General features: G+C 44.8%; 1 protein-coding gene across 1 annotated transcript; it reads left to right on the top strand.

Annotated features, from left to right (window-relative positions):
* The first annotated feature begins 4,501 nt into the window (after positions 1 to 4,501).
* Positions 4,502 to 5,419, top strand: LOC137320661 (putative nuclease HARBI1). Its single transcript, XM_067982340.1, has one exon. The coding sequence runs from the start codon at positions 4,502 to 4,504 to the stop codon at positions 5,417 to 5,419; it is 918 nt and encodes a 305-aa protein (XP_067838441.1).
* Positions 5,420 to 21,563: the final 16,144 nt, after the last annotated feature.

The following is a 21,563-nucleotide window of genomic DNA, read 5'->3' as shown; positions in this document are numbered from 1 at the left end:
TCAAAAGGAAAAAAAAATTGGAAGGCTATGTACAAAGAGCAGAGGAGTAGGACTCATTGGAAAACTCTTTCAAAGAGCCGACACAGGCACGATGGGCCAAATGGCCTCCTTCTGTGCTGTAAGATTCGATGATCAGTTACTTACATAAGTGGACCTTGTGAACCCTACGATCTGGAGTGAAGTTTTATAGCCCAATATCTGGTTAAATGATACTGTGAAACGGTAATTGTAACATAGAACTTTTGTCATGTGTACCGGCTACTCTAATCTCATGTATCCCCATGTGCGTTCTTCTATCTTTAAGGAAGGTGGACTGAAAGCATTCTAATGAGATCAGGCATGACTATAAACCAAAAATTGGTTTATTTTACATTAAGTAAATGAATGAACAGAATACAGTTTTCACTGTAAGATCAGTTATTTTCCTGCTGCTCCTCATGCCATGAAAACTCCACTGGCATTTTAGGGGTGGAAACTTAATTAGAACCTATCTAAACCCAAGCGAACTATTTCTACCTTCCGCTGTCACAAGCACCATGGGGGGAATTTTAACCCCCATGAACGGGTGGGTTAGGGGCGGGTGGGTAGTTAAAATAATTGATTATTGGAGCACGGTAGCATAGTGGTTATGTTACTGGGCTAGTAATCCAGAGACCTGGACTAAAATCCAGAGTCATGAGTTCAAATCCCGCCACGGCAGCTGGCGAATTTAAATTCAATTAATTAATTAAATTCAATTAATTAAAATAAAAATCTGGAATTAAAATACTAGTATCAGTAATGATGGCCATGAAACTACCGGATTGTTGTAAAAACCCATCTGGTTCACTAATGTCCTTTAGGGAAGGAAGCCTGCCGCCCTTACCCGGTCTGGCCGATATGTGACTCCAGACCCACAGCAATGTGGTTGATTCTTAATTGCCCTCTGAAATGGCCTAGCAAGCCACTCAGTTGTAAAATCTCGCTACGAAAAGTCATAATAAGAATAAAACCGGACGGACCACCCGGCATCGGACCACAAGGCACCGGACACGACAACGGCAAAACACCAAGCCCAGTCGACCCTGCAAGGTCCTCCTTACTAACATCTGGGGACTTGTGCCAAAATTGGGAGAGCTGTCCCACAGACTAGTCAAGCAACAGCCTGACACAGCCATACTCACAGAATCATATCTTTCAGCCAACGTCCCAGACTCTTCCATTACCATCCCTGGGTATGTCCTGTCCCACCGGCAGGACAGACCCACCAGAGGTGGCGGTACAGTGATATACAGTCAGGAGGGAGTGGCCCTGGGAGTCCTCAACATTGACTCTGGACCCCATGAAATCTCATGGCATCAGGTCAAACATGGGCAAGGAAACCTCCTGCTGATTACCACCTACCGTCCTCCCTCAGCTGATGAATCAGTCCTCCTCCATGTTGAACATCACTTGGAGGAAGCACTGAGGGTAGCAAGGGCACAAAATGTACTCTGGGTGGGGGACTTAAATGTCCATCACCAAGAGTGGCTCGGTAGCACCACTACTGACCAAGCTGGCCGAGTCCTGAAGGACATAGCTGCTAGACTGGGCCTGCAGCAGGTGGTGAGCGAACCAACACGAGGGAAAAACTTACTTGACCTCGTCCTCACCAATCTACCTGTCGCAAATGCATCTGTCCATGACAGTATTGGTAGGAGTGACCACCGCACAGTCCTCGTGGAGATGAAATCCCGTCTTCGCACTGAGGACACCATCCAACGTGTTGTGTGGCACTACCACCGTGCTAAATGGGATAGATTCAGAACAGATCTAGCAGCTCAAAACTGGGCATCCATGAGGCGCTGTGGGCCATCAGCAGCAGCAGAATTGTATTCCAGCACAATCTGTAACCTCATGGCCCGGCATATTCCTCACTCTACCATTACCAACAAGCCAGGGGATCAACCCTGTTTCAATGAGGAGTGTAGAAGAGCATGCCAGGAGCAGCACCAGGCGTACCTAAAAATGAGGTGCCAACCTGGTGAAGCTACAACTCAGGACTACATGCATGCTAAACAGTGGAAGCAACATGCTATCGACAGAGCTAAGCGATTCCACAACCAACGGATCAGATCAAAGCTTGCAGTCCTGCCACATCCAGTCGTGAATGGTGGTGGACAATTAAACAACTAACGGGAGGAGGAGGCTCTGCAAACATCCCCATTCTCAATGATGGCGGAGTCCAGCACGTGAGTGCAAAAGACAAGGCTGAAGCGTTTGCAATCATCTTCAGCCAGAAGTGCCGAGTGGATAATCCATCTCAGCCTCCTCCCGATATCCCCACCATCACGGAAGCCAGTCTTCGGCCAATTCAATTCACTCCACGTGATATCAAGAAACGGCTGAGTGCACTGGATACAGCAAAGGCTATGGGCCCCGACAACATCCCAGCTGTAGTGCTGAAGACTTGTGCTCCAGAACTAGCTGCGCCTCTAGCCAAGCTGTTCTAGTACAGCTACAACACTGGCATCCACCCGACAATGTGGAAAATTGCCCAGGTATGTCCTGTCCACAAAAAGCAGGACAAATCCAATCCGGCCAATTACCGCCCCATCAGTCTACTCTCAATCATCAGCAAAGTGATGGAAGGTATCGTCGACAGTGCGATCAAGCGGCACTTACTCACCAATAACCTGCTCACCGATGCTCAGTTTGGGTTCCGCCAGGACCACTTGGCTCCAGACCTCATTACAGCCTTGGTCCAAACATGGACAAAAGAGCTGAATTCCAGTGGTGAGCTGAGAGTGACTGCCCTTGACATCAAGGCAGCATTTGACCGAGTGTGGCACCAAGGAGCCCTAGTAAAATTGAAGTCAATGGGAATCAGGGGGAAAACTCTCCAGTGGCTGGAGTCATACCTAGCACAAAGGAAGATGGTAGTGGTTGTTGGAGGCCAAGCATCTCAGCCCCAGGGCATTGCTGCAGGAGTTCCTCAGGGCAGTGTCCGAGGCCCAATCATCTTCAGCTGCTTCATCAATGACCTTCCCTCCATCATAAGGTCAGAAATGGGGATGTTCGCTGATGACTGCACAGTGTTCAGTTCCATTCGCAACCCCTCAGATAATGAAGCAGTCCGAGCCCGCATGCAGCAAGACCTGGACAACATCCAGGCTTGGGCTGATAAGTGGCAAGTAACATTCGCGCCAGATAAGTGCCAGGCAATGACCATCTCCAACAAGAGAGAGTCTAACCACCTCCCCTTGACATTCAACGGCATTACCATCGCCGAATCCCCCACCATCAACATCCTGGGGGTCACCATTGACCAGAAACTTAACTGGACCAGCCATATACATACTGTGGCTACGAGAGCAGGTCAGAGGCCGGGTATTCTGCGGCGAGTGACTCACTTCCTGACTCCCCAAAGCCTTTCCACCATCTACAAGGCACAAGTCAGGAGTGTGATGGAATACTCTCCACTTGCCTGGATGAGTGCAGCTCCAACAACACTCAAGAAGCTCGACACCATCCAAGATAAAGCAGCCCGCTTGATTGGCACCCCATCCACCACCCTAAACATTCACTCCCTTCACCACCGGCGCACTGTGGCTGCAGTGTGTACCATCCACAGGATGCACTGCAGCAACTCGCCAAGGCTTCTTCGACAGCACCTCCCAAACCCGCGACCTCTACCACCTAGAAGGACAAGGGCAGCAGGCGCATGGGAACAACACCACCTGCACGTTCCCCTCCAAGTCACACACCATCCCGACTTGATAATATATCGCCGTTCCTTCATCGTCGCTGGGTCAAAATCCTGGAACTCCCTTCCTAACAGCACTGTGGGAGAACCGTCACCACACGGACTGCAGCGGTTCAAGAAGGCGGCTCACCACCACCTTCTCAAGGGCAATTAGGGATGGGCAATAAATGCCGGCCTTGCCAGCGACGCCCACATCCCGTGAACGAATAAAAAAAAAAACGACCGCAACCCGGCTCCAATGCACCCACTTCTGGGTTTAACATGGAGGGGGTTGGATACGTGCGAGTAACCTACTCGCCGCAGTAGGGACCTTAATTATTTCAGGCGGGCAGGTAGTTATAGCATCAATGAATGTCCTTATGAGACGTTAATTAGGTATTTTTGAATTGAATTTAACTCAACTTTAAATTTAACATCTTCAGCACGGGTTTCCCGGGGCTCGAGATTCTCGTCAGTGGAACGGAGGCGAGATTGAGCCGCAGTTGATGTGGGTATTTAAAGTTGTGATTGCCCCATTTCAATAAAAGCTCTGTTATTACAACTGGTGTCTCAGTTCCCTCTGGAAAATATTTGGCAGAGATTTCTTGTGTTGATACAGCTTTTTCAAAACTTTGGAGCCTTTCAAACTGACAAGATCAGAATGGGGGTGGAGGGGATGTGGAGGAGCAGGGCGGGGGGGTGCAATGGATGTATTCAAGAGGACATGGAGGAGGAGGAAATTGACTATCCACAGCAGCAATGTTGTGCTGTGTTGGGATCTGAAGGTGCACAAGGGAAATGTACATCAAAGATCAGGAGAACAGCAAAGAAAAGAGGTGTGGAGAGCAGCAGAGAGTGAAGCAACCCAAGGGCCTAGGTCTCAGGAGGCACTACCCATATGAGAGGGTTTACAGGCAGAGACTGAGCTCCCTGGACCTCTCTGAGGAGCAGTGCCCATGCAGGCTCCGGTTGAGCCGGCACATGGTCACAGACATCTGCAGCCTCCTTGAGGAAGAGTTGCTCCCTGCTGGACCTGGTGGTCATGCATTGCCCATCGCTATCAAAATCACCACTGCCCTCAATTTCTTTGCCTCTGCCTCCTTCCAGTGCACTACCGGAGACATCTCCAGGGTATGTCAGTGGTCTGCACATAAATGTATATGGCAGGTGATCGATGTGTTGTTTGCCAGGGTGTCCATTTATCTGAACTTCCCCTGCAATGACAATAGCCAGAATGAACGGGCAGTAAGTTTCACCTCTCTGGCTGGCTTCCCACAGGTGCAGGATGCAAATGATTGCACACACGTGGCAATCCGAGGACCACCACATGAATCAAAAGTTTTCATCAACTTCAAGGGATTTCTCTCCATCGATGCACAACCGGTGTGCAACCACAAAAAGAGATTTATGCAGGTGTGCGCCAGATTCCCTGGCAGCTATTATGATGCCTTTATAGAGAGGCAGTCCAACATTTCAGACCTCTTCCAAACAGGAGACAGACTTAGGGCTGGCTCATTGGAGACAAGGGATACCTCCCTTCAAACTTGGCTCATGACTCCTGTGAGGAATCCCACCAATGAGACACAAGAGTGCGACAACCAGAGTCACATGACCACCAGGTGTGTCACTGAGCAAGCCATCGGCATGTTGAAGATGTGCTTCAGGTGTCTGGCTATGTCTGGAGGTCCCCTTGAGTCTCGCCAGCGATTGTGTTGAGAATCATAGTGGTGTGCTGTGTCCTGCACAACATTGCACAACAGAGAGGTTTAGAGGTGGAGGAGGACGAAGGTGCTCGTCAATCATCCTAAATGAATATTTCACATCGGTATTTACGGTTGAGAAAGGCATGGATGTTAGGGAACTTGGGGAAATAAATAGTGATGTCTTGAGGAGTGTACATATTACAGAGAGGGAGGTGCTGGAAGTCTTAACGCGCATCAAGGTAGATAAATCTCCGGGACCTGATGAAATGTATCACAGGACGTTATGGGAGGTTAGGGAGGAAATTGCGGGTCCCCTAGCAGAGATATTTGAATCATCGACAGCTACAGGTGAGGTGCCTGAAGATTGGAGGGTAGCAAATGTTGTGCCTTTGTTTAAGAAGGGCGGCAGGGAAAAGCCTGGGAACTACAGACCGGTGAGCCTGACATCTGTAGTGGGTAAGTTGTTAGAGGGTATTCTGAGAGACAGGATCTACGGGCATTTGGAGAGGCAGGGACTGATTAGGAACAGTCAGCATGGTTTTGTGAGAGGAAAATCATGTCTCACAAATTTGATTGAGTTTTTTGAAGGGGTAACCAAGAAGATAGATGAGGGCTGTGCAGTAGACGTGGTCTACATGGACTTTAGCAAAGCCTTTGACAAGGTACCGCATGATAGGTTGTTACATAAGGTTAAATCTCACGGGATCCAAGGTGAGGTAGCCAATTGGATACAAAATTGGCTTGACGACAGAAGACAGAGGGTGGGTGTAGAGGGTTGTTTTTCAAACTGGAGGCCTGTGACCAGCGGTGTGCCTCAGGGATCGGTGCTGGGTCCGCTGTTATTTGTTATTTATATTAATGATTTGGATGAGAATTTAGGAGGCATGGTTAGTAAGTTTGCAGATGACACCAAGATTGGTGGCATTGTGGACAGTGAAGAAGGTTATCTAGGATTGCAACGGGATCTTGATAAATTGGGCCAGTGGGCCGATGAATGGCAGATGGAGTTTAATTTAGATAAATGTGAGGTGATGCATTTTGGGAGATCGAATCGGGCCAGGACCTACTCCGTTAATGGTAGGGCATTGGGGAGAGTTATAGAACAAAGAGATCTAGGAGTACAGGTTCATAGCTCCTTGAAAGTGGAGTCACAGGTGGATAGGGTGATGAAGAAGGCATTCAGCATGCTTGGTTTCATTGGTCAGAACATTGAATACAGGAGTTGGGATGTCTTGTTGAAGTTGTACAAGACATTAGTAAGGCCACACTTGGAATACTGTGTACAGTTCTGGTCACCCTATTATAGAAAGGATATTATTAAACTAGAAAGAGTGCAGAAAAGATTTACTAGGATGCTACCGGGACTTGATGGTTTGACTTATAGGGAGAGGTTGGATAGGCTGAGACTTTTTTCCCTGGGGAGTAGGAGGTTTAGGGGTGATCTTATAGAAGTCTATAAAATAATGAGGGGCATAGATAAGGTAGATAGTCAAAATCTTTTCCCAAAGGTAGGGGAGTCTATAACGAGGGGGCATAGATTTAAGGTGAGAGAGGAGAGATACAAAAGGGTCCAGAGGGGCAATTTTTTCACTCAAAGGGTGGTGAGTGTCTGGAACGAGCTGCCAGAGGCAGTAGTAGAGGCGGGTACAATTTTGTCTTTTAAAAAGCATTTAGACAGTTACATGGGTAAGATGGGTATAGAGGGATATGGGCCAAGTGCAGGCAACTGGGACTAGCTTAGTGGTATAAACTGGGCGACATGGACATGTTGGGCCGAAGGGCCTGTTTCCATGTTGTAAACTTCTATGATTCTATGATTCTATCCTCTGATAATGACAACATTGAAGATAAGGAGGAGAAGGAGGAGGAGGACAAAGAGCAATATGAAGATGGGGCACCCATCCCAGACCAGCCACATACATTGCTGCCCGGAATGCAAGGGATGCCCTCATATCTCACAGTTTACCACCGAAGTGCATGGCTGTATGTCCTGTGATGATGCACCCTCAGAAGGAATAAGGTCCTCTGAGGAATTGTTTTCATGAATTTCTGCACATTCTTCTTGTACGAGTGAAGGCCTTGGAAGACAAAAGAAAGCGGTATGAATTAGTCATGGCAAAGTAACAATGTAACAAAGTAACACTTCTCCAAAGTAACAATCACCATATTCAGGTTTCTCATAGTTCAGTCATTGATGAAATAAAGTCCTCATGTGAAAGATGTTTAAATTCTGGCACCAGGCATCTGCGGATTTCCAGTCTCTCCATCTCCGATTGAGAGGGATTCCGGGGACCAACTTGTCTCTATGGCGTCCTATGCATCTGTGAACGGCACTATTTGTGGGGGGGGGGCACCTCCAATCGTCTCCCTCTCCCTTGCGTTTTGCACTCTCTTCTTCTACAGGGGGTGAAAGAACAGAACTGTGAGTGACTGAAGGTAACGTATTCACCTGATAGATGCAGTGCATTGGGGGAGGTGAGGAAGTGCATAGAAAGTGAAGGATGGGTGCTGCTGAAACTTAAGTGGGTGTGAGGAGTGATGTAATGGAGTAGGCTTGGCAAGACAGAGTGAGAGTGGGAGCGTTGTACACCACAGGATGTAGGTGAATCAGCAACTGTACTCATTTTTCCTGACCTGGTTAGGCCATTAAAGCACTTCCTGCACTGTATCCAAGACTTGGGCACCATGCTCCTGCTCCTCATCTCCTCAGCCACCTCCCGCCATGCTTTCTTGGTAGCAGAAGCAGGTTTCTTCCTCCCATTGCTGGGGTAAATTATTTCCCTCTTTCTCCTCACTGCACCCAGCAATACTAAAAGGGAAGCATCTGTGAATCTGGGTACTGGCCTTGCCCTCTGTGAATCCACGGCTTCACTTCCTCCTTTCTCCTCCAAATTCCATTTTTACATTGGCCCTTTAAATAGCGGACTTCAGATCGTGTCATGTGAGTGCGCATTACGCCCGCTGCGCAGCTTGGAGACATGAAACTCAGAAGAAGAAATTTATTGCTTCAATTAAGTTGCGATCGCAGATTCCAACCCGCTAACTTCACTTCCGGGTTTCGCATCTGATAAACTTCTCTCCTGCTCTCTTCTTGGCTCCAAGTTAAAATCCAGCCCCATGAGTTCACATGCCCAGTCTGGTAACTGTCTACTCGGGAGAGACACACACAAAAGGCTTGATTTTTAACCCCGCCCGCCAAAGACTTACCTGAGGTCTGCTGCCGTAGAGTGGCCAACTCTGGTTGGAGAAATTTCTGTAGGTTTGATCGCGTGATGTTCTGACCATGTGCCATCTGGTCAGGAGGCGTCTGATTAGGTAACATCTGAAAATGTTATTGCGTTACCTTATAATGGTCGGGACCCCTGTAGTTGAGTATGTTTGCTTGTGGCTTTGCATTAGGAGCTGTTGTGCGAGAAGTTCCAAGGACCAAGAGGCCACCCACGAGCAGGCAAAGAGGGGAAACTGAGGGCGGGGAAGGGGGAATCGAGGGCAGGGGAGCGATTCGCACAGGGGAAATCAGAGGTGGGAGCAACTTTGATGCCATCAGCAACTAATAGTAACTCACAGAAATTATACCAATAATGATTAGTAATACTAGTAACACTCAGGTTCCCCTCTTAACCAACAGTAATACAATAAATAAGTCAGTGATGGTCTATAATCAGTGGCAGTAATCAGTGTATCGCCCCAATACCCTACATGTAACTAATAGTAATCTTATAATACACTGATATTCACCCTGTAGCCATAGCCAGGATCTCCCTGCACTGCACAAGGTGCGGTCAGGCTCCCCCATCGATGCCACATTTAATAGGCCCAATCTCCCTATCTCCTTGGACTCTGGTTTGGACTCAGGTTGTGTGTGAATGTGACAATTCTGATCTGGGTGCCTCAATCAGAGCCAATCTGTAATTGGACGTCAAACTTCAAAACTGGACGGCACAGAGCGACCTGAACCAAATCGAAAGATTGCAGAAAAGGCAGTGGGCTCGGTGTTTGGTTCATTTCTCACAGGGCACATTGCCCTAAACTCAACTCAGCACCAACATTTCTAAACCACTCCGAGTTTGGACTCAATAAAGGAGAGTTTTCATAGAATGATAGAAATTACAGCATAGGAGGAGGCCATTCGGTGCCTGATGCCTGTGCCGATGCTGGCGTTCTCTTCTGTAACCTCATTCTCCCCCCAGATCCTTTTATATTCCTCCTTTTCAAATATTATCCCACTACCTTTTAAATGAGGTTCTAGTCTCTACCTCAATGGCCACTTGTGGTGAAACATCTTAATAGCCCTCAGTTCAAGATCCTTCCTTCTCCTTTCCTCCTTAGTTCTTCCAGTGAGAATCCTCGGTCTCCATTCCCTTGTTCCCCATTCACCCACCAGTGGAAACAATCTTTCACTGTTTACCCACAGTAAGGTCCCCAGGTTATACTCATCCCTTTATTGGTTGCTCCTCTCTCGGCACCGCTCCCACTCACCATGTTGCCGCTGCTGCTGCTCCAGGCTCTGCAGAAAATGTTGGTCCCCATGTTCACCCCATTACTTGGTCTCCTACACTCTCCGCAGTCTCCCTCTCTCTCCCGCCTGAGCCCCAATGCCCCGACCCCTATTCCACGCCCTTCCTCTCTCTTCTTACCTCCAACCCCCATTCCTCAGTGTCCCTCTCCTCCCGAGCCCCAATTAAGAACATAAGGACATAAAAAATAGGAGCAGGAGTAGGTCATACAGCCCCTTGAGCCTGCTCCTCCATCCAATCAGAGCATGGCTGATCTTCGACCTCAGCTCCACTTTCCTGCCCGATCCCCATATCCCTTGATTCCCCTAGAGTCCAAAAATCTATCTATCTCAGCCTTGAATATACTCAATGACTCAGCATCCACAGCTCTCTGGGGTAGAGAATTCCAAAGATTCACAACCCTCTGCATGAAGAAATTCTTCCTCATCACAGTCATGAATGGCCGACCCCTTATCCTGCGACTATGCTCACTAGTTTTAGACTCTCCAGCCAGGGGAAACAACCTCTCAGCATCTACCCTGTCAAGCCCCCCCATAATCTTATTATGTTTCGATGAGATCACCTCTCATTCTTCTAAACTCCAGAGACTATAGGCCCAATCTACTCAATTTCTCCTTATAGGACAACCCTCTCATCCCAGGAATTAATCTAGTGAACCTTCGTTGCACCACCTCTAAGGCAAGTATATGCTTCCTTAGGTAAGGAGACTAAAACTGTACACAGTTCCCTTAACTTGTGTAGTTAAACAACAAATAAACAACAAGGGTCAGCAAATGAGATAAGAGACAGTATTAAGCTAAAAGAAAAGGCTTAAATAAATGCAAGGAAAAGTGGAGATCCAGCAGATGGGGAGAGCTATAAAAGCAATAAAGGCACATAAAGAAAGTAATAAAAAGTACAGAAAGGGAACATGAAAAGAACTTGCAATAGATGTCAATGCTAACAGCAAAAGATTTTATAAATATATTAAGAGAAAGAAAGTGGTAATGGGGAATGTGAGCTCATTAAAGACAGATACAAGTGATACTATAATTGATAATGAGGAAATGGCAGATTGTTAAATGAATACTTGGGCCTAGAAATTCAGTTGTGCAGCTTAAAATGGGTGCCTAGGGGTCTAATATGGCGGGTGGCATGCATAAGTACGTTGCCTGACATATGGGATCAAGCTCCTCTGTAGGCATCCAGGGCGTGCACCGGAAGTATTAAAAACGCTCATTATAATATTTAAATATAAAACAAAATTCTGCGGATGCTGGAAATCTGAAATAAAAACAAAAAGTGCTGGAAAAGCTCAGCAAGTGAGGCAGCATCTGTGGAGAAAGAAACAGAGTTAACGTTTCAGGTTTTTTTTTCTGTTTGTTTTTTTTTGTTGACTGTATATTCGGGGGCTCTGTAGATAACACCTCTCTGTCTGAACACTGTGATTGCCTTGGCAACGGGCAGTTGCAAAGACTTTCTGTAATCACCATGTATTGTTCTGTGATTTATAAATGCGTAGGCTTCGAGGAGTTCCTGACATTTACCTGAGGAAGGAGGAAGCCTCCGAAAGCTTGTAAATTTCAAATAAAATCGTTGGACTATAACTTGGTGTTGTAAAATTGTTTACAATTTAAAGGGCACATCCACTCCAGGCAGTTTAGTTGCTAGTTTGTCCTTTTAGGCTGCTGGTTAACTTTTGGGCATTCTTTTGCCTACTTTCTGCCTTACTACAACCAATTTGTGACTTCTGCTAATAACTTTTTGCTGGTGCTGGACTGCTTTTGTCTTCCTTCAAAACAGTTTTATTGCAGTTACAGGTGATCCAGTACCTTTCACATCTTCCACATGAGCAAATAGTTCTATCCAATCTAATCTTGAATGCTGACATAGCTTTTGCCTCAACCATTAACCCTGAAAGTGAATTTCACATCCTCACAACTCTCTATGCAAAGAAGTTTCTCCTGCCCTCTGTTCTAAATCTCTTGCATTTAAATTTTGTCAGTGGTCCCTCATTTTTTGACCACTCAATGACTGGGAAAAAGTCTGTTTCTATCTCTACTGTCTCATCCTTTCATGATTTTAAATGCTTCTATCATATCATTATTGTAGCTTTATCTGCTACAATATGTAATGTTTGCAAGACTGTCGGCTGAATGCCCTCTTCACCCAATGTTACCCATAGATTGGTAACTAGAAGAAAAATGATGAGGTTAGATGAAAGTATATTCAGAATCATGCTTGTGGCATTGACAGACTCAACTGGAAAACTATAACCCTGCAGTATCATCAGTAACATTATGAACAGGAGTAGGCCATTCAGCCCCTCAGGCCTGCCGCATCATTCAATTAGATCATGGCTGATCTGCACCTCAATTCCATTTACCCTCCTTAGCTCCATATCCCTTGGTACCTTTACCTAACAAAAATCTATTGATCTAAGATTTTAAAGCTCCAATTGACCCAGCATCCACAGCCTTTTAGGGGAGAAAGTTCCAAACTTCGACGACGACGACGACGACAACAACAACAACAACGGCGGCGACTTGTTTTTATATGGCGCCTTTAATGTAGTAAAATGTCCCAAGGCGCTTCACAAGAGTGTTATCAAACAAAATTTGACACCGTGCCACATAAGGAGATATTGGGCCGGAAACTGCTTTAAAAAGAACAGTGAGCTCAACAGTGCTCACCGTTGTTAGTGGCCAGATGGAAGAGCAAGTTCTGGCGTTCGTACATGCACAGACAACTGCAGAAATCTGGAACTTGCTTTTCCTGGTTTGCCGGCAATCTGACAGGTTCGCCTTAAAGGGATATCGCCTCTGCAATCAACAGAATCAACAGCGCCAACTTGCTCTTCTGCTCAGCTGGAAACTAACTAATATCGCCACAAAGCCAGCTCTAAACTAAGCTTTAACAGCGCCGTATGTCTTAATGACTGCCAAACAACTAAAACTTAACTTTTAAAAATGTGGAGTCTCATTACGCTTTATGCTATAGTTTGTGCTAATTAAAAAAAAATTGAAAAATTGAAAAAAATGTTTTAAAACTTTTTCTTTCTGTCTCTATTATTCAATTTGATTATTTCTTATGCGTTCTTTATTCACAGTCTATGACTGTTTTTACAAATGATTTTATTATGGTAACTTTCTCTTCCTGGTTTTTACTTTGCAGTTTATACTTCATGGTTTTGATTCTTTGTGGCTTTTCAAGGATGCTGTAATCTGATTAGTCAAGGGGAAAGATCGATCCTCTTGCTTAAGGAGGGTCTTTAAGGAGGAGAGAGGTAGAGGGGCGGAGAGGTTTAGGGAGGGAATTCCAGAGCTTAGGAGCTAGGCAGCTGAAGGCATGGCCAACAATATTGGAGTGGTTACAGGGATCTGAAGTTGGACAATTTGTTGATGGATGCTGAAGGGATGTGCAAGAGGCAAGAATTGGAGTAGCGCAGAGATCTCAGATGGTTGTAGGGCTGGTGGAGGTTACAGAGATAGGGAGGGGTGAGGCCATGGAAGGATTTGAAATCAAGGATGAGAATTTTAAAATTGAGGCATTCCTGGACCGGGAGCCAATGTCGGTCAGCGAGCACAGGGGTGATGGGTGAACGGGACTTGGTGTGAGTTAGGATACAGGCAGCAGAGTTTTGGATGAGCTCAATTTTATGGAGGGTGGAAGATGGGAGGTCGGCCAGGAGAGCATTGGAATAGACAAGTCTAGAGGTAACAAAGGCATAGATGAGGGTTTCAGCAGCAGATGAGCTGTGGCAGGGGCGGAGATGGGCAACATTACGAAGGTGGAAGTAGACGGTCTTGGTGATGGAACGGCTACGTGGTCGGAAGTTAATCTCGGGGTCATACAGGATGCCAAGGTTGCAAACAGTCTGGCTCAGCCTCAGACAGTGGCCAAGGAGAGGAATTGAGTCGGTGGCTAGGGAACGAAGCTTGTGGCAGGGACAGAAAACAATGGCTTTGGTCTTCCCAATATTTAGTTAGAGAAAAATTTTGCTCATCCAATACTGGATGTCGGACAAGCAGTGTGACAAATCAGAGACAGTGGAGCGGTCGAGGGAGGTGGTGGTGAGATAGAGCTGGGTGTCGTCTGTGTACATGTGGAACCTGACGTTGTGTTTTCAGATGATGTCGCTGAGGGGCAGCATGTAGATGAGAAATAGGAGGGGGCCACGGACAGATCCTTGGGGGCTCCAGAGGTAACAGTGAGGGATCGGGAAGAGAAGCCATTGAATGTGATTCACTGGCTACGATTGGATAGATAAGAATTGAAACAAGCGAGTGCAGTCCCACCCAACTGGACGACGGAGGAGAGGGGCTGGAGGGGGCTGGTGTGGTCAACTGTGTCAAAGGCTGCAGACAGGTAAAAAAGGATGAGAAGGGATAGTTAACCATGGTCACTGTCACATAGGATGAAATTTGTGACTTTGAAAAGGGCCGTTTCAGTGCTGTGGCAAGGATGTTATAAATGGAAAGCCATATGGTGAAGGATAGAATACTAGAGCCTGGTCTTTAGTTGTTTCCAAGCTTTTATTCATAAAGATTAACCTTACATACCCACCACACCCGAGATAAGCTCTCCTATAAAAAGGATACAAGAGATTCCCCAATTGATACCCACCACCTGAATACAATTAACACTCATAATTCTACAATTAACAAGGAGTGGAAACCTGATTGGAGGGATTCAAGCATGGAATTGCGGGAACGATGGGCATGGATTTGGGAGGTGACAATATGTCCAACGACTTTGGAGAGGAGAGGGAGGTTAGAGATGGGGTCGTAGTTTGCAAGGACAGAGGGGTCAAGGGTGAGTTTTTTGAGAAGGGGTGTGATGATGGCAGATTTGAAAGGGAGGGGGACAGTACCTGAGGAGAGGGAACCGTTAACAATATCAGATGTCATGGGGGCCAGGAAGGGAATTTGGGTGGTCAGCAGTTTGGAGGGAATAGGGTTAAGGATGCTACCCTTTGTGTGAAAAAGTGCTTCCTGATTTCACTGCTGAATGGCCTAGCTCTAATTTTAAAATTATGTCCCCTCATTCTTGATCCTCCCACCAGAGGAAATAATTTCTCTGTATCTCCCCTTTCAAATCCTGTTAACATTTGAAACACCTTGATCAGATCAGCCCTCAATCTTCTATACTCACGACGTGGCAAAAACTGCTGTCACAGACCTTTGATGTTTAAGAGGGCTCTTAATAATAGCAGAGGAGTCACTGAGGCTGAGATTCAGCCGACACAGACAATTTGGGTGAAAAGTAAGTCAAAGTACTCGATCCTCCAGCTCTTCTCTAGGGGCTCTTCAGTAACGCTGAGCACGTTTGGAATGACTGATGATGGGAAAGCAGCAGTCAGGCTCCGAAGCCTCATTGAGTCCCCTTTTCATCTCTACAATGAGATATCGGAGATAGCTTAAAAACAACGCTCAAGACAGCAAGAGAGAGAAACAGTGCCCCGTCGCCCGTATCACTGGTGGCATTCAGGAGATATGACGCCCTCTCGTCAGGGTCAGCATTCCTGCAGGTTGCAACGCTCTGCTCTGAATGAAAGCAGAGCAAAAGCCACATGGAAACCACTTTGAGCACATCTGCTAACAGTCTGATTGACAGCAGGGGTGACACAATCTGCTGTAATTCTTTCAGACTGCCAAATTGTTCAGATTTGCTAAAAAAAACCTTCTATATTGACCCAGTGAAGCAATATTGAAACATTGGAGTACTTTTCAATAGTTAAATGCCATCTTTTATGGACATATAAGAGTTTGGAAGTTCAGACCAGTTTTAACTACTAGGGCAGATCTGAGAACAATAGTTGCTCTTTCTTCATGGTATATCATGTTTCCAGTTCATCTGTGCTCATTGTTTCAGTTGAGCCTGATTTCACCAAAGCTTTCAGCCCCTTTCAGAACCTGCAAATTTCCCATTAAATGGTTTAAACAGATCTCTTCCCTCATTGGCACTCTACACTGAACAAAAAAAATCTTTCATTTTCTCTGAAACGTTTCAAAGAATTTGCATTTTTTCTTCTTTGTGGTTTTATGCATTCAGTTTAATTAAATACCATCAATTGTGTGAGTCTAAATAGGATGGATTTACCAAAAAAAAACTGCAATCTACAAATCATTCTCATTTACACACTCCAGCAATCTCAAAAAAAAATCAAGACATAGGATAAAGATTTATTTTTACAGACAGTATGGTTTGAAGACTGGTATTGTTAAAAGTGCTGACCCAGACTTTCCTCTTTTGTGACACTAATGTCATTCTTGATGTTACTAATCACCACATCCCGATTGACCCTCCCTCTCCCAACTGGTGCAGTCTTTCTTGATTGGCTCTCGTTTCCCCAACTAGCACTTCCTCCCAATTGACTCTCTCTTCCCGATTAGACCTCACTACTCTGCACCCTGTCTCTCTGGACTGAGATTGTGACTGCCTTGTGCAGCAGTAACATTATCTCCTTAGTGTTCTGCTTGTCCAGCTGTGCCAATGTGAAAAGTTTGCTCAAAGGAATGTATCTTGGAAGAAATGTTGTAATTTGTTTCAAAAAAATTGTTTTGGTGTCTGCATCCTGGACCACTCTTGTTTTTGCCTATTTTATGTCGATTTTCATTTCGACAGAGATGGAAAGAAATATTTATATAGCACCTTTGACAACCTCAGAACATCCCAAAGTGCTTCACATCCAAAGGAAAAAGAAAGAAAGATTAGCATTTAAATAGTGCCTTTCACGACCTAAGGACATCCCAAAGCGCTTGACTACCAATGAAATACTTTTGAAGTATAGTCACTTGTAATGTAGGAAAATGAAGTACTTTTTGAAGTGTAGTCACTGCTGTAATGTGGCAAATGTAGCAGCCAGTTTGCACACAGCCATTAAATAAATGACTAGATGTTTTGGTGGTGTGTTGGTTGAGGGACAACCATTAAGCACCGGAGTAATGCAGCTTCATTTCATCACCATTAGGAACATTGGAACAGGGGTGGGCCATTCAGCCCCTCGAACCTGTTCTGCCAATCCATTTAGATCATGGCTGATCTGTATCTTAACTCCATTTACCCGGCTTGGTTCCGTATTCCTTAATACCCTTGTCTAACAAAAATCTATCAATCTCAATTTTAAAATTTTCAATTAACCTAGGTGCAACAGCTTTTTGGGGGAGAGAGTTCCAGATTTCCACTATCCTTTGTGTGAAGAAGTGCTTTCTGGCATCACCTCTGAATGGCTTAGCTCTAATTTTAAGGTTATGTCTTCTTATTCTGGATTCACTCACCAGAGGAAATAGTTTCTCTCTATCTACCCTATCAAATCCTTTAATAATCCTAAACACCTCAATTTGATCGCCCCTTAATCTTCTATACTCAGGGAAATACAAGCCTAGTCTATGCAACCTGCCATCATAATGTAATGCTTTTAGCCCCGGTATCATTCTGGTGAATCTGCGCTGCACCCCCTCCAAGGCCAATATATTCTTCCTGAGGTGAGGTGCTCCAAACTGAGTACAATCCTCCAGATGGGGTCTAACCAGAGCTCTGTACAGCTGTATCATAACTTCCACCCCTTTGTATTCCAGTCCTCTTGAGATAAAGGCCAAAATTCCATTAGCATTTTTAGTTATTTTTTGAGACTGTTCAATAGCTTTTACTGATTTATGTACTTGGACCCTTAAATCCCTCTGCTCATCCACAGTTCCTAGCTTCTTATCATTTAGAAAATAATCTGATCTATCTTTCTCAGTGAATAACCATTAAACTCCATCTGCCACAGTTTTGGCCACTCATCTAATCTATCAATGTGCTTTTGCAACTTTCTGCTCCCATCTACCCTATTTACTGTGCCACCTAGCATAGTATCGTCAGCAAATTAGATATACAGCTCTCTATTCTTTCATCCAAGTCATAGAAATCATAGAATCATAGAAATAGACAGCACAGAAGGAGGCCGTTCGGCCCATCGTGTCTGTGCTGGCCACTAAAGAGCTATCCAGCCTAATCCTACTTTCCAGCTCTTGGTCCGTAGCCTTGTAGGTTATGGCACTTCAAGTCCATATCCAAGCACCTTTTAAATGCGATGAGGGTTTCTGCATCTACCACCCTTCCAGGCAGTGAGTTCCAGACCCCGTGGGTGAAATTTTTTTTTCCCCAGCTCCCCTCTAATCCTTCTACCAATTACTTTAAATCTATGCCTCCTGATTATTGACCCCTCTGCTAAGGGAAATAGCTCCTTCCTATCCACTCTATCTAGGCCCCTCATAATTTTACACACCTCAATTAAAATCTCTCCTCAGCCTCCTCTGTTCCAAAGAAAACAACCACAGCCTATCCAATCTTTCCTCATAGCTAAAATTCTCCAGTCCTGGCAACATCCTTGTAAATCTCCTCTGTACCCTCTCTAGTGCAATCACATCTGTCCTGTAATGTGGTGACCAGAACTGTACGCAGTACTCAAGCTGTAGCCTAACTAGTGTTTTGTACAGTTCTAGCACAACCTCCCTGCTCTCATATTCTTATAACAATATTAGTTATTTAGAAATAAGGAAAAGCTGAAGCCCCAGTATTGATACCGGGGGGACACCACTAGTCACATCCTGCCAATTTGAGTAAATACCCATTATCCCTACTCTATGTCTCCAACCTCCTAACCAATTTCTTATCCAAGCCAATAGGTTGCCTCCAATTCCATGCGCTCTCATTTTTGTTAACAGTCTCTTGTGTGGAACCTTATCAAATGCCTTCTGGAAGTCCATATAAATAACACCCACAGACATTCCCTTATCTACCATGTTAGTTACCTTCTCAAAAAATTCAACTAGGTTCATTAGACATGACTTACCCTTTACAAATCCATGCTGACTCTCTCTGATCAGCTCATTTTGGAAAGGAGAGGGACATTCAAACCCTTGCTATGACTCCATTCCTTGCATTTTCCTAGGACACCATTTCCACGAGGGGCATGGGGTAGAAATTAACCCTTTATACATCTTGGTTTTGTTTTAAATGGAGATTAATAAGTGGGTTCGAAGTTATTACAGGAAAGTAATCTTGTTGAGGGATTCAGACAATGTTACCAGCTGTGAGAGCGAAAATGAAGCTGTTTATTTTCATCTGCGGCCTGAGGTGAGATTGCTTTCTTGGTAACCAATTTCACCTGCCTGTTCTTTTATTAGATAATGCACAGAAATATTACTTCTAACAATAAAAAAATGAAGTCTTACGTGATGTTGCCATATTCTTCAGTCTGTGGAAGGTGTTCTCTTGTTGGCAAGTGCTCTGGCTGAGCCTGGCAGACCAGATGTTCCATTGTAAAAATGAAGGATGATGTCTCAAAAAAATCTAAGTTTATGACATAATTACTGCAAGGTGACTGGAACTAAATATGCGGTGGATTATATTATCCTGCATTCTTGTAATGCAGACTGCAAGAAGGCACTTTGCAAGCCTGTAGTGTCTCTTTTAAAAAATGCAACCAAGTTGACATTGATTAAAACCATTTTTTACAAAAAAAAGAGAATTGAAACTTCACTCATTAGTTAAATTAAATGTAATGAAATTGACTGAAAAAGTAGCTTTGAAAAGTTTGCATTTTTAATGTACAGTGAGAAACAGTGATAAATGGCTTAAAATTATGGGCAAATTTACATCATACCGATTGTAAAGCTCTTTCTATCATAGAACTAACCAGCATGAGTGATTACGGATTGAAATTAACCAACCATGAATATATCTGAAAGGGATCATCACAATAAGGTGGCCCCTTTTGTATATATTTTTCCTAATGAATATATCACCCTAACAAGTGAAAATGAGGCAGTTGACCTCTGCGAGTGAGCATGGCTTTTAATGCTTTGGCAGAAAATAATTTAATCTCATTTCCCATCGGATGGCTTAATTTACTGCAGGCAGTAAGTTTAAAAAGCAGTGGATCTGATTATCTGGCATTAACATCGCTGTGGTAAATGAAAGTGATTACTGATAAATAATTGGCTGCTGTACTTTTACATCCAATAATCCAAATATATGGGAAGAAGAATTACTCTGTGAAACTAGTTCATTATAAATAACCTTACAAAACTCTGCCCCTGCATCTCCCCCACCCCCAACACCAAGTCCATACTATCCAGTGAGAGCAAACTCCAATCATATAAGGTGTTAACCTCGGCTCAGTGGTAGCACTCTCACCTCTGAGTCAGAAGATTGTGGGTTCAAGCCCCATTCCAAAGACTTGAGCACATAATCTAGACTAACATTTCAGTGCAGTATTGAGGAAGTGCTGCACTGTCAGAGGTGCCGCCTTTTCGATGAGACTTGAAAGGAAGGCTCTGTCTGCACTCTCAAGTGGATGTAAAGGATCCCAATATTCAAACTAGAGAAGGGGAGTTCGCCTGGTGCCGTGGCAAATATTTATTCTTTAACCAACATCAGTGAAACGTGCGGAGGGGTGAAATTGGGCTGTTTAGCGCCAATTTCTTAGGCGCTACGCGGACAACTAAGTCTCAGAAATGGAGTCCGAGATGCCATGCACATTTCCAATGGGAAATGCGCAGGACACCATCTGCATTGTAGGCAAGATAGGCTGCATTGTAGGCAGTGCAGATGGAAGCATAAAATTACAGAGCAATATTAATAGATTAAGTGAATGGGCAAAACTGTGACAAATGGATTTCAATGTAGGCAAGTGGAGGTCATCCACTTTGGACCTAAAAAGGATAGATCAGAGTACTTTCTAAATGGTGAAAAGCTCAAAACAGTAGCGGTCCAAAGAGACTTAGGGGTCTATGTACATATTGCATTAAAATGTCATGGACAGGTATAGAAAATAATCAAAAAGGCTAATGGAATGCTGGCCTTTATATCTAGAGGTCTAGAATACAAGGGGATAGAAGTTATGCTACAGCTATACAAAGCCCTGACTAGACCGCACCTGGACTACTGTGTTCAGTTCTGGGCACTGCACATTAGGAAGGATATATTGACCTTGGAGAGAGTGCAGCGTAGATTTACTAGATTGATACCTGGATTCCAAGGGTTAAATTATGAGGAGAGATTACACAAACTAGGGTTATTTTCCCTGGAATTTAGAAGATTGAGGGGTGACTTGATCGAAGTTTTCAAGATATTAAGGGGGACTGATAAGGTAGATAGAGAGAAACTATTTCCACTGGTTGGGGAATCTAGGACTAGGGGACATAGCCTAAAAATTAGAGCCAGGATTTTCAGGAGTGAAGTTTGGAAACATTTCTAGAAGCAAAGTGTGGTAGAAGTTTGGAATTCTCTTCCGCAAATGACAGTTGATGCTAGCTCAATTGTTAATTTTAAATCTGAGATTGATAGATTTTTGTTAACCAAAGGTATTAAGGGATATGGGGCTAAGGTGGGTATATCGAGTTAGGTCACAGATCAGCCATGATCTCATTGAATGGCAGAACAGGCTCGAGGGGCTAAATGGCCTACTCCTGTTCCTATGTTCCTATTGCTGAACTTCTTCTTCCACTGCATCCATGTTCTTGGAGCTATGCTCCTGGCATTTACCTCCTTCGCTACTTCCTCCCACTGCCTCTTGAGCATAAGTCTGGAGGGCCTGCTACCCCCCTGCGGATACAGGATGCTCCTCCTTTTCACTATCTCTTGCACCAAGGCCTCCAGTGCATCATCAGA

This window comes from Heptranchias perlo, chromosome 4 (genome assembly GCF_035084215.1).
Source record: "Heptranchias perlo isolate sHepPer1 chromosome 4, sHepPer1.hap1, whole genome shotgun sequence".
Taxonomy (NCBI): domain Eukaryota; kingdom Metazoa; phylum Chordata; class Chondrichthyes; order Hexanchiformes; family Hexanchidae; genus Heptranchias; species Heptranchias perlo.
Note: the sequence above shows the minus strand (reverse complement) of the source record. Positions and strands in the feature narration are given on the sequence as shown.